The sequence below is a fragment of the Aspergillus flavus genome, chromosome 3 (assembly GCF_009017415.1).
Source record: "Aspergillus flavus chromosome 3, complete sequence".
Classification (NCBI taxonomy): domain Eukaryota; kingdom Fungi; phylum Ascomycota; class Eurotiomycetes; order Eurotiales; family Aspergillaceae; genus Aspergillus; species Aspergillus flavus.
Window position 1 is genome coordinate 542,927 of NC_092407.1, and position 16,424 is coordinate 559,350.

Genomic DNA, 16,424 nt, shown 5'->3' on the forward strand with positions numbered 1-16,424 from the left:
GTTTTATTCAGGAGGAAAGGTCAAGGGAAAGGCGGTTCAAAATATTCCTTCGGCCTCGGGATCCGCGGGCCCCGTTAGATATAATACTAGTGTACGGAATGTATTAATTGTCTTCTTTAAACCTTACAAATGCTCTGTGAGCGCTTCAAATTGCTAACTAGCTACTCACCAAGGACACGCAGCTACTCCAGCCACTTATACGAGAATATGTACGAAAAGGATGGGATGGTGTGACCGAGAGATACAATCAGAGTATCCTTAGGCGAGGATTCATACTGTATTGTTAGTTGCATGCCTATGCCCCCGAAGTCCGAATATAGATAGAAATATGATCTAGTTTCCACACTGTTAGGTTCCCTGGGTATGCCTTTAGCTATCAAGAAATCGTCAATTCAATAAGCAAATTGGTTTTTGTCAAAGTCGCCCATATCGTATCAAAATGGCATTATCTCATCGAAGGGGGGCAAAAAGGCCGCCCACTCCATACTAAATATATCTTGATTTCGATATCATAAATATCAAACCACGAAAGGTTGAAAGAGATATGATCATACTACTCTGTAGATTCAATCATGACGCCGCCATGTTCATGGGTTTAGCCACTTCGTGTAGTATTCGTTACTTCCTGCCCAGCAGTCACAAATTTCTGTGGTGACTGATTTGCGGAGGTCATTGGAGATTCTTCGGCCTCGATGCTCAATGCCTACGGTGACGGTGTATTTAGTGAGGGAATCCAACCTAGGACACGCCTCGGTACTGACACAGGTCTTATATCGCCGTTATGACCCTCCAAGCGGGAATCCTGGTCACTGAGTAAACCATAAGGCACTCATAGAAACGACACCGGCAAGGCGCCTGGCCACTTCAAGCAAATCAAAACTTGCCAATGGAACTCTGACTGGGTCGGATGTGGTGAGTGTAATAGTGCTTCCTGTGACTATTTTCTCTCCTGAATCATTGAAAAAACAACATCCGTCGACTGCATTAATACTAGTTCAGTCCACTTGGTTAGTTGAGAAATAGCTTCATTTTGGTATATGACCGAGGGACGGTCTACCCAGCTCGCCATCATATCAAGTTTAAACTGTCACAGCAGAACTGTTAGCCAACTATCATTTGTTATTCGCAGGGAGCTACGACAGGGGAAAGGAGTTTTCGAGAGGGAATAGCATAACCCACTTTGCCTAGCTTTTAGGGCTCACTAACTAAGTGGTTCTCTTGGTTGAGATTTATTGTGATACATTTCTGGAAAGTTGCGCCCAGAGTTTCCGACCATCCTCTCACATCGATGGCCAGTCGCGGCGCAGATATGATGCTCCAACTTCAAGAACGACTGTCAAGTTATCTGTCAAAGGGTATGGGTCTAAGAATCCAGGATATATGTTTCAGTGTGGACGCTCCAACTTCTTACTTTCTGTTTTGAACCTATCTGGGCTATTTATAATGTTGAACAGAAGGACAAGTCTCCGTAGATTCGCCATTATTCAGCCCTACTTCTGATTGTTTCACCTCACCACTGATATTACCTACTCAGTTTCAACTTCACCCCCAAAACTGGACTACCTCCCTAGTTGACGAATTTATTATTCCTCTATAGTGGTGAATTGTGAGGTTGTGCTTACTCCGAAGGCACATACTCCCCCGGCGGGCCACCTTCACAGTGACGGTGATAATAAGTTCGTCTTGTTTGTAAGCTTAGTGAATTCTCGTGTACTTAACATATTAAAGATGTTATTTCACATGTAGTAGTATTAATTATATCAATATTTAACTCAAAATTATACAAAGGATGGCTATCGAATAAGTAGCTTCATGTAATGAAGCCAGCACGAGATCATATCCACAAAAGTCTGATTATTCGCTAGGCAAACCTCTATGAAATATGTACAGCTTCAGATAATTTATGGAAAGCTATATTGTAGCCAAATAGACCATTGCTGTTTCTACGCGCTTGAGGAGCGCTTCGCGAACTGACTTTTCTGTCGTATCCGAGGGCCGTAATAGAAAAAGATATATCTATGACCATGATGGTTAGTCCACACTCATTCCAACATATGACCATGCTACCCCCGAATGGAAACTATAAGTTGCTAATGAAGAGGTTACTTACGGAAACGGAGCCATGATGAGCGTTAGGAAGGCTAGTAACGTAGTTGCCCAGTGGTATCCAAGACGGTCATACACTGTAGATTTCGTCAATCGTCTGATACTTGACTAATGAGGAAAGATATTGTGAACGTACTTTGAACCCCGAAGAGTGGGAATGCACCACCTAGAATGCATCGCGCAAAGCTATTCGCTGCCAATGCGCTGGCTGCATAAGTGGGATATGCCTCAACCAGAAATGTGAAAATACCAGAGAATATCAGAACGGTGCTAACAGGATGGAACGTTAGTTGAGCTCCATATACGACAGCACACCAGCATAGATAGTGTTTGTAAGCTTACCCAAAGCCGAACAGGGCGCTTCCGATGATCGGCGCAATCCAATGGACATCGGGGTATATTGTCCAAGCAAAGATGAATAAACCAATTGTAACCGCTGGGGCCCCGGCGATAGCTGGAAATCAGTCAGTATGTATTTCTAAGGAAATATTATTGATACTTACCAGGCGGCAAGCGCCATTCGGGGAGAAACTTCTCTGTATTGTCTGTTCGTTGTCTATGTTTGCTTTCCAGTCTGGCATAGACTCGGCGCCATATTGGATCACTCATCACGGCAAGCATCATTCCAACGAACATACCGAGAAAACAACAGCCGCATTGCCATAACGTCATTCCATAGACATTGGTGAAGACTTGGTCGAAAGCCCCGAAGAAAAGGTAAATAATACCCAGGAGAATCGCGGAAAATATGCAGAGGTTCAAACACATGGGCTCTAGAGCGAGCAGCATTAGAGGTCTGTAGATGGACTGCAGGATCATTTGGGATAAAGGCCGGTGGACGGCTTGTCTCTTGGTTTGCCATCTATTATCGCCGGTCGCCCTGCGCATTTCCTTTGCCTTCCGCCCTAGTAATCTGTGTAAAGCCTATTAGCGGGATGTGAAATTTTCTCGTATGGTTTTTGTCAGACTTACACTGGATGAAAAGTCTCAGGTACCAGGAAGAATATAAGAGCGAGTAGAGTACCAGCCCACATCAGAAGAACATAGAATGTCCAGCGCCTAGTAATACGTTAAATAAATCTAAGGTGTCCATGGATTGGGGATGTGCGTACCAGTGACTGAAATCATTGATAAAACCACCAATCCTAGCCTTCAAGTTAGTGGAAAAGAAGCTTCATGGAAGCTAGCAGCCAGCACTCACAAAGGCCCTAGCTCTGGTCCCACGAAAGGACTAGCTGTGTAAAGCATCATTGGAGCTGCCAACTCGTGACGATGAAAGACATCACCAACCGTTCCACCTGCCACACTAAGGAAGGCACTGCCCGACAGGCCATTGAAGAACCTCGCAATAATCATAGTCTGGATGTTTGTTGCCACGGCGCATGGAATCAGCCATATCAGGAAGAGCGTGAATGAAGTCAAATAAATTATCCGTCGACCGTAAAGCTGGCTATGTGTTAGCTACAGCAGCAAACATATCACAATATAACCAACCTCGGAAAGAGGCCCCAGGACCAATGGGCCAACAGCTAACATTTATTTCCATTAGCGAATATCTTTAGGTACCTAAGAAAAGTAGATCAAGCCTACCTAGGCCCCAAACGAATATTGCAACACCCACAGTTGCTACTAGTGTCGAACAACCGAATTCTTTCGTCATCTGATGGTACGTGGTAGTGTATATCGATGAAGTGCATGTCCTACAGTTATGTTAGGACTAGGGTTTCTCGAAGAGAACATCGGTCCAGCACATACACACAGAGAGATCCCATCGATACGATCAGCACGATAAGCCATCGCCGTGCCGGACTCAAGTTGCGAGGGTTGGAAGGGTCATCTTTTGACCATTCCACCAGGAATTCCTCCTCATGGTTGACACTCTTCTCAGGATCTGGTTTACTCATCTTTGCCAAAGCCACTGTAACCCTTCCCTAGAATAAGAGCAGGTAGTGGGTGTATGGTGTTGATATATCGTGGAGCGACGACCAATGCTAGAACTAAGCATTCGGGAATCCGACAGTTAAATCCGCTATATCCTTGTCCAGAGTCTAGACTCCATAGGACTTAGGCCTGTGGAGACCAACGGACACACTGAGACACTATTGAAGAATCCTTTCATCTGCAATCAAGGAATCTACACCTACTGGTGTCATTCTAGACTAGGTGTTTGGCCCCCAATCCACTAAATCTTTAGTACGGCCTTATGGCTTAGAAATTTCAATATGTCCGTTTCCCTCTGTAACCCCGAGTGTAATCAAGACACAAACAAGAGATTGTAGATAAAAATCTGATATAGCCAAGGTTGATGGGGGAATGCCTTTTCTCATGTTACCCAATGCTAGCAAGAAGGTCCCCATACCATAAAACCATGCCAGCCACTGCCCTTGTTTTGTATGCATATTGGCCTGATATCTCGTTCGATAAGAGCTACTACTTGAACACACATATTTCTTTGGCTGAGAGGACATGGACTATTTACGAGCTACCGGGCTGGCATATAACGAGATTCACCAGCAACCCCGGCGGATTGAAACCGCCACATTTAATCTGTGCTAACTTGGAGGGGAAGAACGGTGCTATATAAGCTACTCTTGCGGGGTCCTAAAATCGTCGAGTTAAAGAAAAGTGATTCGGAAGCCAGTAATGAAAGCCCTATTTTCCTGATTGGCAAAAAGCTCTCGGATTCGGGGTTGGGTGGTTGTCAGTCTGGAACAGGTGAAGATGTCTCAAATGACGGCAATGAAATATACTATATCTGTGATAGTTCATTAATAAACTACGTGGTATAATAGTATCATGGAGACTTTTGACCTTTCTTTTATTTTCTGTAGAGTGTTCTAGGACTATCTAGTGGGTACCAATATGTATATAGAGGCGTAGAATAAATTGGTGCAACTCATGGGGCCAAAACAGACATCACCGATCTTGGTAATATAGTAGACTTGATTGTATTTAGATCAGTTTTTCCTGGAGATTTAAATATTTTTCAACTAGGGTCGAGTGTTCTCTTATACTGATGGGATAATCGACCTATTTATCTATGGTTTCACAAATTAGCATCGTGCATATGTTGGAATCTTGGAAGACACATCTACCGCATTGATAGGAGTCTTGCTTACTTTTTGTTATTGACAGGGCTTTGGAGGTTAGATGTGTGAAAGACGATTGTTCATTCAGCTATCTAATAAATAAAGGAAGCATTTATATATCAATTTTGTTTCTCCGTAAGTTTATAGGAGCACTATACATTGAGGAATGGATAGTTTCAGGGCGACATCTATGGTACCTTAACATTTCTAGGACGAAATTGTAGCGATGGACCTTCTCTCGCGGACACAATCCATGTGCGCAGCTTATACTCAGGACTCTGATCCCTAGGCACCGAGCTGCAACAATCTGGTTCAACCTCACAATGATCAGGCGGCAGTCGGACGTCGTACGAGAATAGTACACGAGCGAGTGTAAGAGTGAGCTCGGCCCACGCCAGGTTCTTAGCCACGCACGATCTTGGCCCTATACTAAAGGGACAAAATGCCGCCCGTGCTCGCTTGAGGCCATCATCCGTGGACGGATTTTCGCCATTGGCCTCATTCTCTAACCAGCGTTCCGGCTCATATTTGAATGGTCTCGGAAAGTATTCCTCATTATGGTGCAGGGCATAGATTGGTGTCCCGATTATAGTTCCTTCTGGTATATAATACCCGTCTACCGTTATGCCTCCAGGTAATACACGGCGAGGAGGCATGTTTGAGACTGCGGGTGAAATGCGCAAGGACTCTGATATGCATGCATGTAGATAGCTACACGATTTCAACCGAGTGCCCAAGCGAATATCTTCCTCCCGTTCGAAGCATGAGCGAATCTCCGCTGTGGCCTTTTGCAGGGCTTGCTGGTTATGCGCGAGGTTAAAGAGAACCGCACTCAGGCTGGTGGCGACGGTATCTGACCCTATGGTGTTCATTAGCTCTATGCCGGTGGGAGTCTCCACCAAGGGGTTAGAATCAGGATTAACATACCCGCAACGATTAAGAGCAACAATTCAACTCTTAATTCCCTCTCCGTTAATCCTTGGCCGGTCTTGGGATCTGATCCATTGAGTAAATAGTGGAAGCAATCTTTCCGAGGGCCATTATTCCCTAGACGAATCCTTTCCTTGCCCTGGTGACGAATCCAAAGACCAAAATCCCTCAAGGCCTTTAAGAAGCCAGCGAAGAATAAGCGATCGAGCTTATAGCGCCACAGCTTTGATTGGGTCATGCACTGTATAGTCGATGTTATTTGACTGTTAGTGCCAAGATACTGCGTTCTTGTTCCAGACGATGTATAGCTTACCGTTGCATTTCGACGAGCTAACCTTCTGGTTAACTTCGGTACATAGCGATATCTATCGCTTTTTAGCATGCCAAAGCTTCGACCATAGCTGAGGTCGCTAATGACATCAAATGCAAGGTAGTCACATAAGGGTGCGATGTCCACACTAGGTCCCCAGACAGAGCTTTGGCCTGCTCCGTTGGAAGGAGGAGGATTGAGCATGGCACAAAACTCACTTATGTGGGACAGAATTTGATCCTGCACCCCATTCAGCGCATTGTCTGTAAAAGCTTGGAAGAGAATCTTCCGCCTGAAGGCATGTGTCTTTTTGTCTATGAAGCTAAATGTATTGGGCGCATGGCTTCCGACACTCATCACCACGTAAGACTCATCCTTACACACGTTGGCCTTTGTTGAATATATTTCCATCAGCCCCGTCTGAGAGCACACGGATACTGAATTAGGGCCACATCTACCGATACTTCCTGCATTGGGATTTAGCTAGGGATAACAACATAGCTGGAAGTCATATCGAGAAGCTCACCATATCTCCGATGTCCTTCCCAAAGTGCGGTATGGGAAGAACCTCTCCATACACACCAGGCGGGGTACCAGTCAGTTATCTTTGGTAGTAGTGGCCCAGGGATCTTGGACAATGGGTGAAAATATATCCGATACACGATAAGTGAGACAAGCTAGAGGAGGTTGATGGCTGTCGGTTAGCCAAGCGCAGATAGCATGAAGGGTAGACGCTGTTACGAACATAGGAAACAACCAAAAGACTAGTACACAAGAGTAAGATCATTGTGGCACTGGATAGCTTGCCAACCGAAGCTCTTGTTGTATGAAGCTTGATATCCTAGTTGATGCTAACAAAAATATCTCACCAAACACCTTCGTTTGCATAGTTTGCGAACTCCGATTTTTTAAAATAGATGTTGGCCTTTCGTGTCCTAAAGCATACACGTATTTCCTGTGGTAGCATTTGAAATGGAGACCTTATGGAGCATTTGCGTAGTCGTGACTTCAGGACATTGACCCTTTTATCTTTTATGGGGTGCGCGTTCTGGGACAGGACTTAGTGACTGGGGGTCACTGGGGGTCACATCTACCCTGACCCCCCAGCCACTAAATCCTCACCCTCTGAACTGGGACCCCATCTTTTATCTAGCCACGAAAAGATTGCCGGATGCAGCCTTTTTTTACCCTATCGTGAAGTTAAAAAATAAGAAAGAAAAAAAAGAAGGAAGGACAAAAAAAAGAAAAGAAAAGAAAAGAAAAATAGGTGGGGTGGTGGGAGATGAGGAAAGAAAGATGAAGAGTCATTCTCAAGTGGACAGGAGAACGCAATAGGAAGAGGGTCCATAATTCCATCAACGACACTGTTCCGTAAACAGGCATAGCGATTGAGAGAAATTTTGAATGACTGTGGGTATCAGAACAAGCCTCGGGGTGGATCTGAATCCAAGATCTGCTGTGATCTACATTCCAACCATCAATGCAACGATACGTATAGTAGAGATCCGTGCTCGGTCGACATTTTCGAATATCGTGACGTACGTTGAAAAAGGGTTTCCATTTTCGTTCGAATGTTAGATTCGGTCCCTGGAAGTTTATTCCAACTTCTAAACATAGCAGTCCTTTTCTGGTCAAACTTTGTAACAGTGACCTCTCTTACCTGAATGGCAACCAGAACAGACACACGCGAGCGTAGTCCTCCAACCTGCATGATGAGAAGCCCCCTGATCACAAGTTATTAATCCGGGGACATCTCTCTACTCGAAGATTGAAGAAGTCTATCATTGCCACGCTTCTCTTAACAAGATGGTTCGGTTTCTAATAGGTCTACAGTTTTACGTCAAGCTCGGTGTTTTAAACCAAAAATTTCCCTGTAGCCTTCTATGATATAATCATTTTCTAAAGCTATTGATCTATAAAAAGAGAATTGAAATGAAAACAATTCAGACCAACAGGTTTTGGCTCTAGAACAGCCTTAAACAACAACTTTTGATAGTGACTGACTGTAGTAACCCATAACGACGGCAATGACATGTTCCTCAACTCGACTTCAGTACGCAATCGTAAGCGGTACAAAAGGATGTACGTTTCTCATTTCGCAGTCGATGTTGATGATGCCTTATGTTGCTTTCTTGTGCTGTGTCAAATATGTCCGAACGAAAAACCGGCCGAACAGATATGTAAGGGGTAATAGGTAGGCAGAAGAGAGCAGGATAGCAAAAGCCTTTCCGCTGTCAGGTATGCAGTGCGTTGTAGTATAAGTGGCCATTCCTTGCGACCCAACATTTGTAGTTAGTGTCGCGGGTGTTTTGGTTGTGAACTGGACATTTTCCATTTGAGAGGAGAAACCTGCTGGTCTGCTGTTCTCGATATCATTATGCTCAGACAACACAACATCGTACGCAGCAAAGAGATAGCTACAGGAGAGCCCAAGACCAAGTATAAACTGAATGATCTGAATAGACGTGAGAGCACGTTTGACACGAATAGCGACTGGTATGGCAGCCGCGGCCAGAGCGAAGTACGTGTACTGGAAGGGGAAGCAGCTGTTAATGACATTTCTTAATATTGGACTTTAAGAGTGCCCCTACCATCAGAGTGTGTACACCGGAGTTGAGAAACACACCAACTATCGCAGCTGGGCACTTATATCTGATCCCAGACCATGCGCAAATCATAACTCCGGCATGGTGATAAGTTTGTAAAGTCGAACTCTCCTTTCCCTTAGCAAGGATGATTAAGGTATCAACTACCTCATAGAACTTTGATAGGTACATGAGCCATCCAATATACCCAATTCCTTGGTCCCAGAGAGTGTTTTCATACATCGGGACTAGTTTAATATGCGGTCAATATCCAATATACACACGCAGTGCTCTGTAACCAAGAGTATCTCACCTGGCGGTTGGACCAAAATATCTGTTTGACACATTGCACGTGCCAAGTGAGCTCCATAGTTCGAATCTCCCCAAGCCGGCCAGGCGCGCCATACAGCCTGGCATGCTCCAATAAGCACCCATGCGGAGAATATTGCCAGAAAGGAGTTATGCAGGATGACCAGCACTCTGAAGAAGTGTGTTTGGCTGAATTTCCATGGTTTGTTGTGTCGTCTGCGGTTTACCCCATTGAGAAACGCAATGGCCGCCATGTATACAGCGGCAGCTGTTATGGGGAACCTGACATCGAGAGTGAGGTTCAGAAGATCATGGTTTAGTTTAAACGGCACACCTAGAGTCGAATGTTTTTCGGTGTGGTGTAATATCGCGGTCCGAGGATCGCTTGGAGGAATTGACCACACTTCTAGAGCTGGCAATTTAAGATGAGTTGAAAGATGTTGGATGGGCATGGCAGCGTGTGACGGCTAAATTGGAATAGGTGATACCTCCCAGGCGATCCACGAGGATTTACACCATGTTTTATACTATTAATACCTCCGATATAGTGTATTGAAAAAAATGGTTATTTTAGTGTATTCTTTTTCTCTTTCTCTCTTTTTTTATTTGGTTAAGTGTCTAGTAGTCTTGAATGATGATATCGACGCATGCAGAAGGAAGTTACATCCATCTTGGCGGGGCTGTTGCGGAATGTTGATCAGCTAGTGTCAGTCTCCCTGCCAAAACTGAGGGAATATTTGTCTAGGGGAACTAACTTTTAGCTTTCTATTGGTATTAACACCTCAAAGTACGGAGTACAGTAGTATCTTGCTGTTCTTGTGCTACCAATTTCTCTCCTCCTCCTCCTCCTCCTCCACCACCACCCCACATCATCTCCACTTAGATCGCACTCATGGGCGCCACGGATTCTGTTCAATAATAAGTACGGAGTATGTAAACTGGAAAAGTCTTCCGAGCTACATGATATCCAATATTAGGCGTTCCTTGGTTGTCTTGACTTCAGCAACCCACCAATATAGACCCGTGGTTTTGATCCTTTATACGGATGCATCATTGGAATTTTGGAACTTGACACATTTTCATCAGAGTTTTTCTTCCTTAAGGAAATGATTTATGGTTGGTCCGGTGGGGTATTTCTAATCCTGATGAACATGCCTCCTTCTTTTTCTATTTTTTCTTAATTTTTCTTGTGATATTGGATCCTTTGGGCATTGAGCGAAGAAAAACAACATCATGATAAAAACTACAAATGATTGGAAACTTGTGGTTATATTAATAGATTAGATACAGTGGCCGGCATGGTAATAACTAGTCTTTACCAGAGACAAAAGATATCGACCTCCATCAACGGGGACTTCGAAAACCTGAGCTCAAGTTTCCTTCATGCTATTAGACTTAAGTTACAGCCTGACACGTCGCACAAACATGGAAATAATGAGACCCAGTACAGCAAGTCCTGTCAGAACTTCGGCCACGTTGCGGAATGCCCTAGCATATGCAAGTTTGAAAGCCTCCACCTGCTCTGCAGTAGCCGTCATATTTTTGAATGCTTCAATACCTCCCTCCACATTCCGTCCTATCGCATCAGGGAGTCCCAGGTTGTGAGCATGATATTTCAACCTATTGCTGAATATCGTACCGCCCACTGGCACTCCAACGCACATTCCCACAGTACGGATAAAGGCGTACATCGCGAAGGCATGGCTTGTGTCTTTTGGGTCTGCCAGTACTTGCACACATGAATTCAGCGAAGACAAAGTGATCCCCTGGCCGACACCAACAGCTATAAGGTTGAAAACCCATTGCACTGTAGTTGTACTTGTATCCCATGAGATAAGGCACCCGGTCGCTATAGCTGTGATTATCCAAGACAGCCACAGTGGCCAGTGAATATAGCCAAACCTTGTGATTAAAATCCCTGTAACAGCTGCTGCTGGAAGAATTGCAGCTGTAATAGGAATTAAGGTTATACTGGCGCTGGTCGCACTGCGGAGCTTGGCCGATTGAAAGTAGATTGGGATGCAATATAGCTCGCCCAAGCTCTGATATTATTAGTGAACGGACTTGATATTGCAATAACACAGATACCTACCAGAAACCCATAGAGAAAGACTAACATATAGGCCGCAATTGACCGGATGCTTCTGAACAGGTGGATATGGAGAATCGGGTTAGAGGTCATATATCGTTCCCAGAACAGATTCGCTATAAGCCCCAGACCACCCAGAACAATTGGAACATAAGTTTTCCAGCTGTTCCATGGATATTGAACGCCACCCCAGCTTATACCGATAAGGAAGCTTCCTGCGCTTGCGAGAAATAGTATGCCACCACCCCAATCGATAGACTTAAGCCGATGGGTAGAATCCCATGTTTGCTTTGGGGGCAGAGGTAAGAAAATTAGCTGTCCGAAAATGACAAAAAGAAATGGGAAGTTGATATAGAACGCCCACCGCCAGTTCAGATGGTCGATAAATAAACCCCCAAGAAAGGGCCCTATCACTGCTCCAACTGCACCAAAGAGAATAAGAAGACCACAATACATAGGCCGCTCTTTGAGCGGTATCAGGTCTGCTAGTAATATAAACGTTCCCGACATTATACCTCCTGCACCGATTCCTTGGATCACACGACCGGCAATTATTTGCGCGAAATTGTTCGAGAGACAGCATATTATAGTCCCAACAGTGAACAGCCCTAATGCCAGAAGCATTTGGTACCGCCGCTGTACGAAGCCGGACAGTGCAGTGAAGTAAGGTTGCATAATAGCGCATGGAAGTAGATATCCCGTCCCACACCAAAATGCATCCGCTGCGCTCATCTTGAGTGACGCTGTCAAGGACTTCATCTTCGTCAGACAATGTGTAAAGCTTGACGCAGAGTATTTGACAAACCGGTAATATGGACACCAAGATTGTGCCATCTATAGTAATCATCATGGAGAGCAACAATAGCATGAGGATATTTAACCAGTCCACAAAACTTGGTCTCCACAAAGGTTCATTTTCTTCTCCTCCACTAGAGTCCTCGGGCTGCACAACCCATCTTTGTGATTCTAGGTTGCCTCCTCCTGAGCCAATACACTCAAAAGATGAAGCCTCAGTCTTATGAGTTGGAGTGCTGTTGTATATTGAGTAAGGTGGGGGTGCGTCTGTAGAAGCCATTGCAGTTCTATGGACTATGATGGTATGGATAGGGCTTGCAATACTTAAAATTAGATATCCTCATTTATTAGCGTCGATTATTTACTTCGTTCTAAAGTGCTTGGGAAGCTGTAGAAGTAATAAGCCGACATCCATGTCTCAGGACGTACCCATCCAGAGATAAGTCATGCTAGTTAGCTTTACTCATTCCGGCATGATACTCCACCACTACCATCAAAGTAGAGGATCAGACTTTTCTAATACATATTCTAATACGTTTTCTCCCAAAGCTGGACTTTTAGGAGCGCTATTGGGACCGGTGGGTGTTCGTATATCCTTTCCTCTTTGAGAATTTTGCCAGCCCTGCAGCCAAAAATGAATCTGTTTGCATCCACACAAGATCTTTTTCGCTTTAAGTTGGGATCATCTGTGTAGAATAAGTAATCAGGGGAAAATATTTTCATATAGAAGTAGTTCCGTGGATATTATCGTTGACGAAAAATGTGATCTGTAACCACAATTTAAATGCCATGGCTCCATGCTTCCTAGGGTCGTATTGAAGCCCACTGGTAGGACCCACCGATTTCCTGCAACCGTTTCAATTATTCATGCTGTATACCATTACCAAAAAAAGCTTGAGAAAGTGATGACGTCTAATCCGAATCGAAATGTCTGATTCTCAAAATTTTACGGAGTCGAGGAATCCCAACTCCGTAAAAGCTGGGGCCGGAGAGGATCTCTCTAACCAAAAGTTGTAGTGCAGGGCCCTTCTATATGATGTTGTAGCACATAAATAAGATAGATATAGCGTCCATCTTCTGCGGCTCTTCAACTAATAATATTCCATTTACTGTGAGAAACCCATAATGGCGCTTTTTACATTCCGGCTTTTGCCCCTTGTATGTACCGCAAGCATTGCAATATATGTGCTATCACGGTTTATGCACTTTGAAACAAAAAGCACCGGTGCATTAACATATTCAATTACCTTTATCATTTATTTGCTGTACTGGCTATACATCTACCCCTACCATTTGTCTCCCCTCCGGCATGTGCCTACAGTACCAGGATGTCCACTGTGGGGTCATGTTTTCGAGATCTTCAATGCTGAAATTGGCGCAGTCCAACAGAAGTGGCATAAGACACATGGCCCTATTGTCCGATACTTTTACCCCTTTGGAAAGGAGATCCTGTCGGTCGTGGATAACTCTGCGCTCAAGCATATCCTGGTCGAAGCTTCATACAACTATGAAAAAACTGCCAGCAATCGGAAATTTTTGTCTCGGTTATTTGGTGAAGGTATTTTGACTGCAGGGGGAAAGGTACACGCCCAACAGCGAAAAGCTCTCAACCCTGCTTTCTCTATAAGCGCAATTAAAGCACTTGCTCCCGCCTTCTGGGACTATTCTTGCTCGATGTCTAGCTACTGGGAGCAGGATATCAAGGAGAGTAGCGATGACAGTGTATCCCTGGATATTTCGGACTGGGCATCGCGAGCTACCCTCGATATTATTGTCGCCGTTGGCTTTGGGGCCAAGATCGACACACTTCACAATTCAACTGCGCCTTTGATAGAGGCCTTTCGCACGGTTTTCAGATTCGATGCTGTCGCAAAACTCCTAGCTGTGCTCCATATACTGTTCCCGATTGTTCGGTACCTTCCTATAAAAGAGAATCGTGAGGTCGATGCAGCTAAGCGCACCCTTTTCGAGTTTGCATCAGGCCTGATCCAGGAGAAAGAGGCTAATATTAATTCGACTGGTAATAACATATTGTCACAACTTGTTCGTGGTGACCGGAAGCCTCAAGCCGCGGGTGAGGACATCTTCTCTCGGGTAATTTGCGATCAAATTGCCACTTTTCTTGGAGTAGGCCAAGATACAAGCGCCACCTGGTTATCATGGACTCTCCATCTTCTCAGCAAGCACCAACACATGCAGGTCAAGCTGCGGGAGGAGATACGTTCTCACTTCCCCTTTCTATTCAGAAGCGCCACGCACGAGAAGATTGATTTCACTGAAGTCGATGTAGATCGCCTATCTTATCTGAATAATGTCTGTCGGGAGTCCTTACGATTTATTCCTCCTATACCCTTTGTGTCACGCGAGGCTGCAAGTGATGAAAGGCTTGGCGAGTATTTCATCCCCAAGGGCACCGTTATCCACATCCCAATCAATACGATCCACCGGATGCCCGAATATTGGGGTCCTAACTCCAATGCCTTTGACCCAGACAGATGGAACTGTCTCCCGGCCTCTTACACGAATAACGCCTTCTTACCATTCACTCAAGGCCCTCGTGGCTGCATAGGCCGCAAATTTGCCGACACAGAGGTGAAGACAATACTGTGTTGCCTCTTGAGCAAATTCCAGTTCTCTCCTGACCCCGCCGTCCAAGACCCAGAGGAACTGAAAAGATATCGGATCGTCCAAAAGTCACAATACGGAATCCGACTTAAGGTCAGTAAACTTGATGGATAGAGATTAATACGGACCCTACATTCTTGAGCACTGGCAGGTGCACGGGCTACCAGCCAATGAATCACTTCAATGTCTTCAAAAATTAGATTTGACATACTACATGTACCGTGTTAGGTTTTGTTTTATAGGATTAGTGGGGCATTCTTCTGCCTTCCATACGTCAAAATGACAGGCAAAAAGCTTCGCTTTGCTATCCAAGCTCAAAAGATAGTCCAGCAACTCTATGTCTTTTAGATTATATATGTATACAAGTTTTGAAAGTACGTCGATTGCCATATAGAATCTCTAATCCATCGTCACATCTACACAAGCATATCTCTATTTGAATTGCGTAACTCAACTCTACTCGTTCTCTAAAGACAGTTTGGGGGTTCTTGCAACATATCTCTCGCAGGTATTGATTGGTATCGGAATATATCAGACGAACCAGTATAATTGGACAATGTGACCTTCCGCAACCGGTGGTATGAAATCGTTCTAAATTCCCATTACGGAGAACAGAACGAGAGGAATTAATCTCCAACATTTAAATTAAAATCATGGAACCAAAGCTTGCTCCACACTTTATCTCAACATCTGCCATGAGTTGTAAGACATACACGCGTCTTTTGCACCTTCAGCGAGGAATGCAAATCCTACATAGTAGGGTAATATAGTTTCATGTCGAAAAGAGCAAAACTAACCCGAACCGGAAGTAAAATCCCCATGCCAGGGGGATCAATTCTAACTTCAACTGGCCGGAATCTGGAAATCCGTGGGACCCATATCACTGTCATGACACAGTATTTTGGGCCTATTTCGTGTATGACATTACATATATATAAACTTTCGGAAAAAATAGGGTCTATTCTGACAGTGCACCCACCTACCACCCTGCCTATATAGAGTTTAACTACATAAATTTCTGTAGATTTCTTGCCTGTCGCTCCGGGGGGTACCGGTACCCACGCTCATTTCATTGGCTCCTCAATCCCCTTCAGAGACATCAGGGGAACTCTAACCCCCTACACTCGAGGGCGCTTCTTCCTATAGAAATAAAATAGAATTATATTCATTAGGCTGAGGTTTTATTCTGCTAGACAAAAATTCTATGTAGAAAGGCCGTAGGTGGGTGCCCCTGTCAGAATAGACCACCCAAATTATCATAGTGTGATCTGTTTAGTCAAGAGCTGATGTATAGATTAGCCATAGATTAACTACAACCGGGCGTAAAATTATAGTATCACACGTAGGAATACTCTATTTTCCTTGGAATAACTATAGCTTCTCCCCGGCCAATATCAAATTACTATACTATTGATAGACGAAAAGTAGGATCTGATTTGCGCATATATCTGCAAGGACTATGGTTCAATCATATTCTACCATAGTCGTCCAAAGTAATCATAATGCCATAAAGTCCAAGTTGACTATATAGATATCACAGATACCATAGTTATCGGAAACTACCAAGCTTCCAAATGGAATTTTTA

The 16,424-nt window shown here is 44.4% G+C and overlaps 6 protein-coding genes across 6 annotated transcripts; 2 read left to right on the forward strand and 4 right to left on the reverse strand.

Moving 5' to 3' along the window:
* Window positions 1-1,795: 1,795 nt before the first annotated feature.
* On the reverse strand, window positions 1,796-4,085 carry F9C07_2281458 (efflux pump antibiotic resistance protein). The gene is made up of 11 exons (XM_041291540.2): window positions 3,862-4,085; window positions 3,697-3,806; window positions 3,601-3,635; window positions 3,308-3,552; window positions 3,219-3,251; window positions 3,079-3,165; window positions 2,610-3,019; window positions 2,449-2,560; window positions 2,243-2,376; window positions 2,111-2,183; window positions 1,796-2,016 (listed from the first exon to the last, which is right to left on the reverse strand). The coding sequence occupies exons 1-11, from the start codon at window positions 4,008-4,010 to the stop codon at window positions 1,944-1,946; spliced, it is 1,461 nt and encodes a 486-aa protein (XP_041144035.2). The 5' UTR covers window positions 4,011-4,085; the 3' UTR covers window positions 1,796-1,943.
* A 265-nt stretch (window positions 4,086-4,350) lies between these two features.
* Window positions 4,351-4,717, forward strand: F9C07_2148028 (uncharacterized protein). The gene has a single exon (XM_071509214.1). The coding sequence runs from the start codon at window positions 4,412-4,414 to the stop codon at window positions 4,688-4,690; it is 279 nt and encodes a 92-aa protein (XP_071364804.1). The 5' UTR covers window positions 4,351-4,411; the 3' UTR covers window positions 4,691-4,717.
* Window positions 4,718-5,299: 582 nt separating this feature from the next.
* On the reverse strand, window positions 5,300-7,461 carry F9C07_2281459 (cytochrome P450 monooxygenase). Its single transcript, XM_071510505.1, has 5 exons — window positions 7,181-7,461; window positions 6,962-7,112; window positions 6,439-6,902; window positions 6,123-6,366; window positions 5,300-6,054 (listed from the first exon to the last, which is right to left on the reverse strand). Exons 1-5 carry the CDS (start codon window positions 7,220-7,222, stop codon window positions 5,384-5,386), a joined length of 1,572 nt encoding a protein of 523 aa, XP_071364805.1. The 5' UTR covers window positions 7,223-7,461; the 3' UTR covers window positions 5,300-5,383.
* An 843-nt stretch (window positions 7,462-8,304) lies between these two features.
* F9C07_2281460 (ELO family) lies at window positions 8,305-9,965 on the reverse strand. The gene is made up of 3 exons (XM_041291542.2): window positions 9,334-9,965; window positions 9,027-9,268; window positions 8,305-8,965 (listed from the first exon to the last, which is right to left on the reverse strand). The coding sequence occupies exons 1-3, from the start codon at window positions 9,779-9,781 to the stop codon at window positions 8,555-8,557; spliced, it is 1,101 nt and encodes a 366-aa protein (XP_041144036.1). The 5' UTR covers window positions 9,782-9,965; the 3' UTR covers window positions 8,305-8,554.
* Window positions 9,966-10,713: 748 nt separating this feature from the next.
* On the reverse strand, window positions 10,714-12,595 carry F9C07_2087262 (putative transporter). The gene is made up of 3 exons (XM_041291543.2): window positions 12,224-12,595; window positions 11,422-12,171; window positions 10,714-11,371 (listed from the first exon to the last, which is right to left on the reverse strand). Exons 1-3 carry the CDS (start codon window positions 12,491-12,493, stop codon window positions 10,730-10,732), a joined length of 1,662 nt encoding a protein of 553 aa, XP_041144037.2. The 5' UTR covers window positions 12,494-12,595; the 3' UTR covers window positions 10,714-10,729.
* Window positions 12,596-13,290: 695 nt separating this feature from the next.
* On the forward strand, window positions 13,291-15,213 carry F9C07_2281462 (cytochrome protein). Its single transcript, XM_041285644.2, has one exon. It carries the CDS (start codon window positions 13,339-13,341, stop codon window positions 14,950-14,952), a length of 1,614 nt encoding a protein of 537 aa, XP_041144038.2. The 5' UTR covers window positions 13,291-13,338; the 3' UTR covers window positions 14,953-15,213.
* The last annotated feature ends 1,211 nt before the right edge of the window (window positions 15,214-16,424 follow it).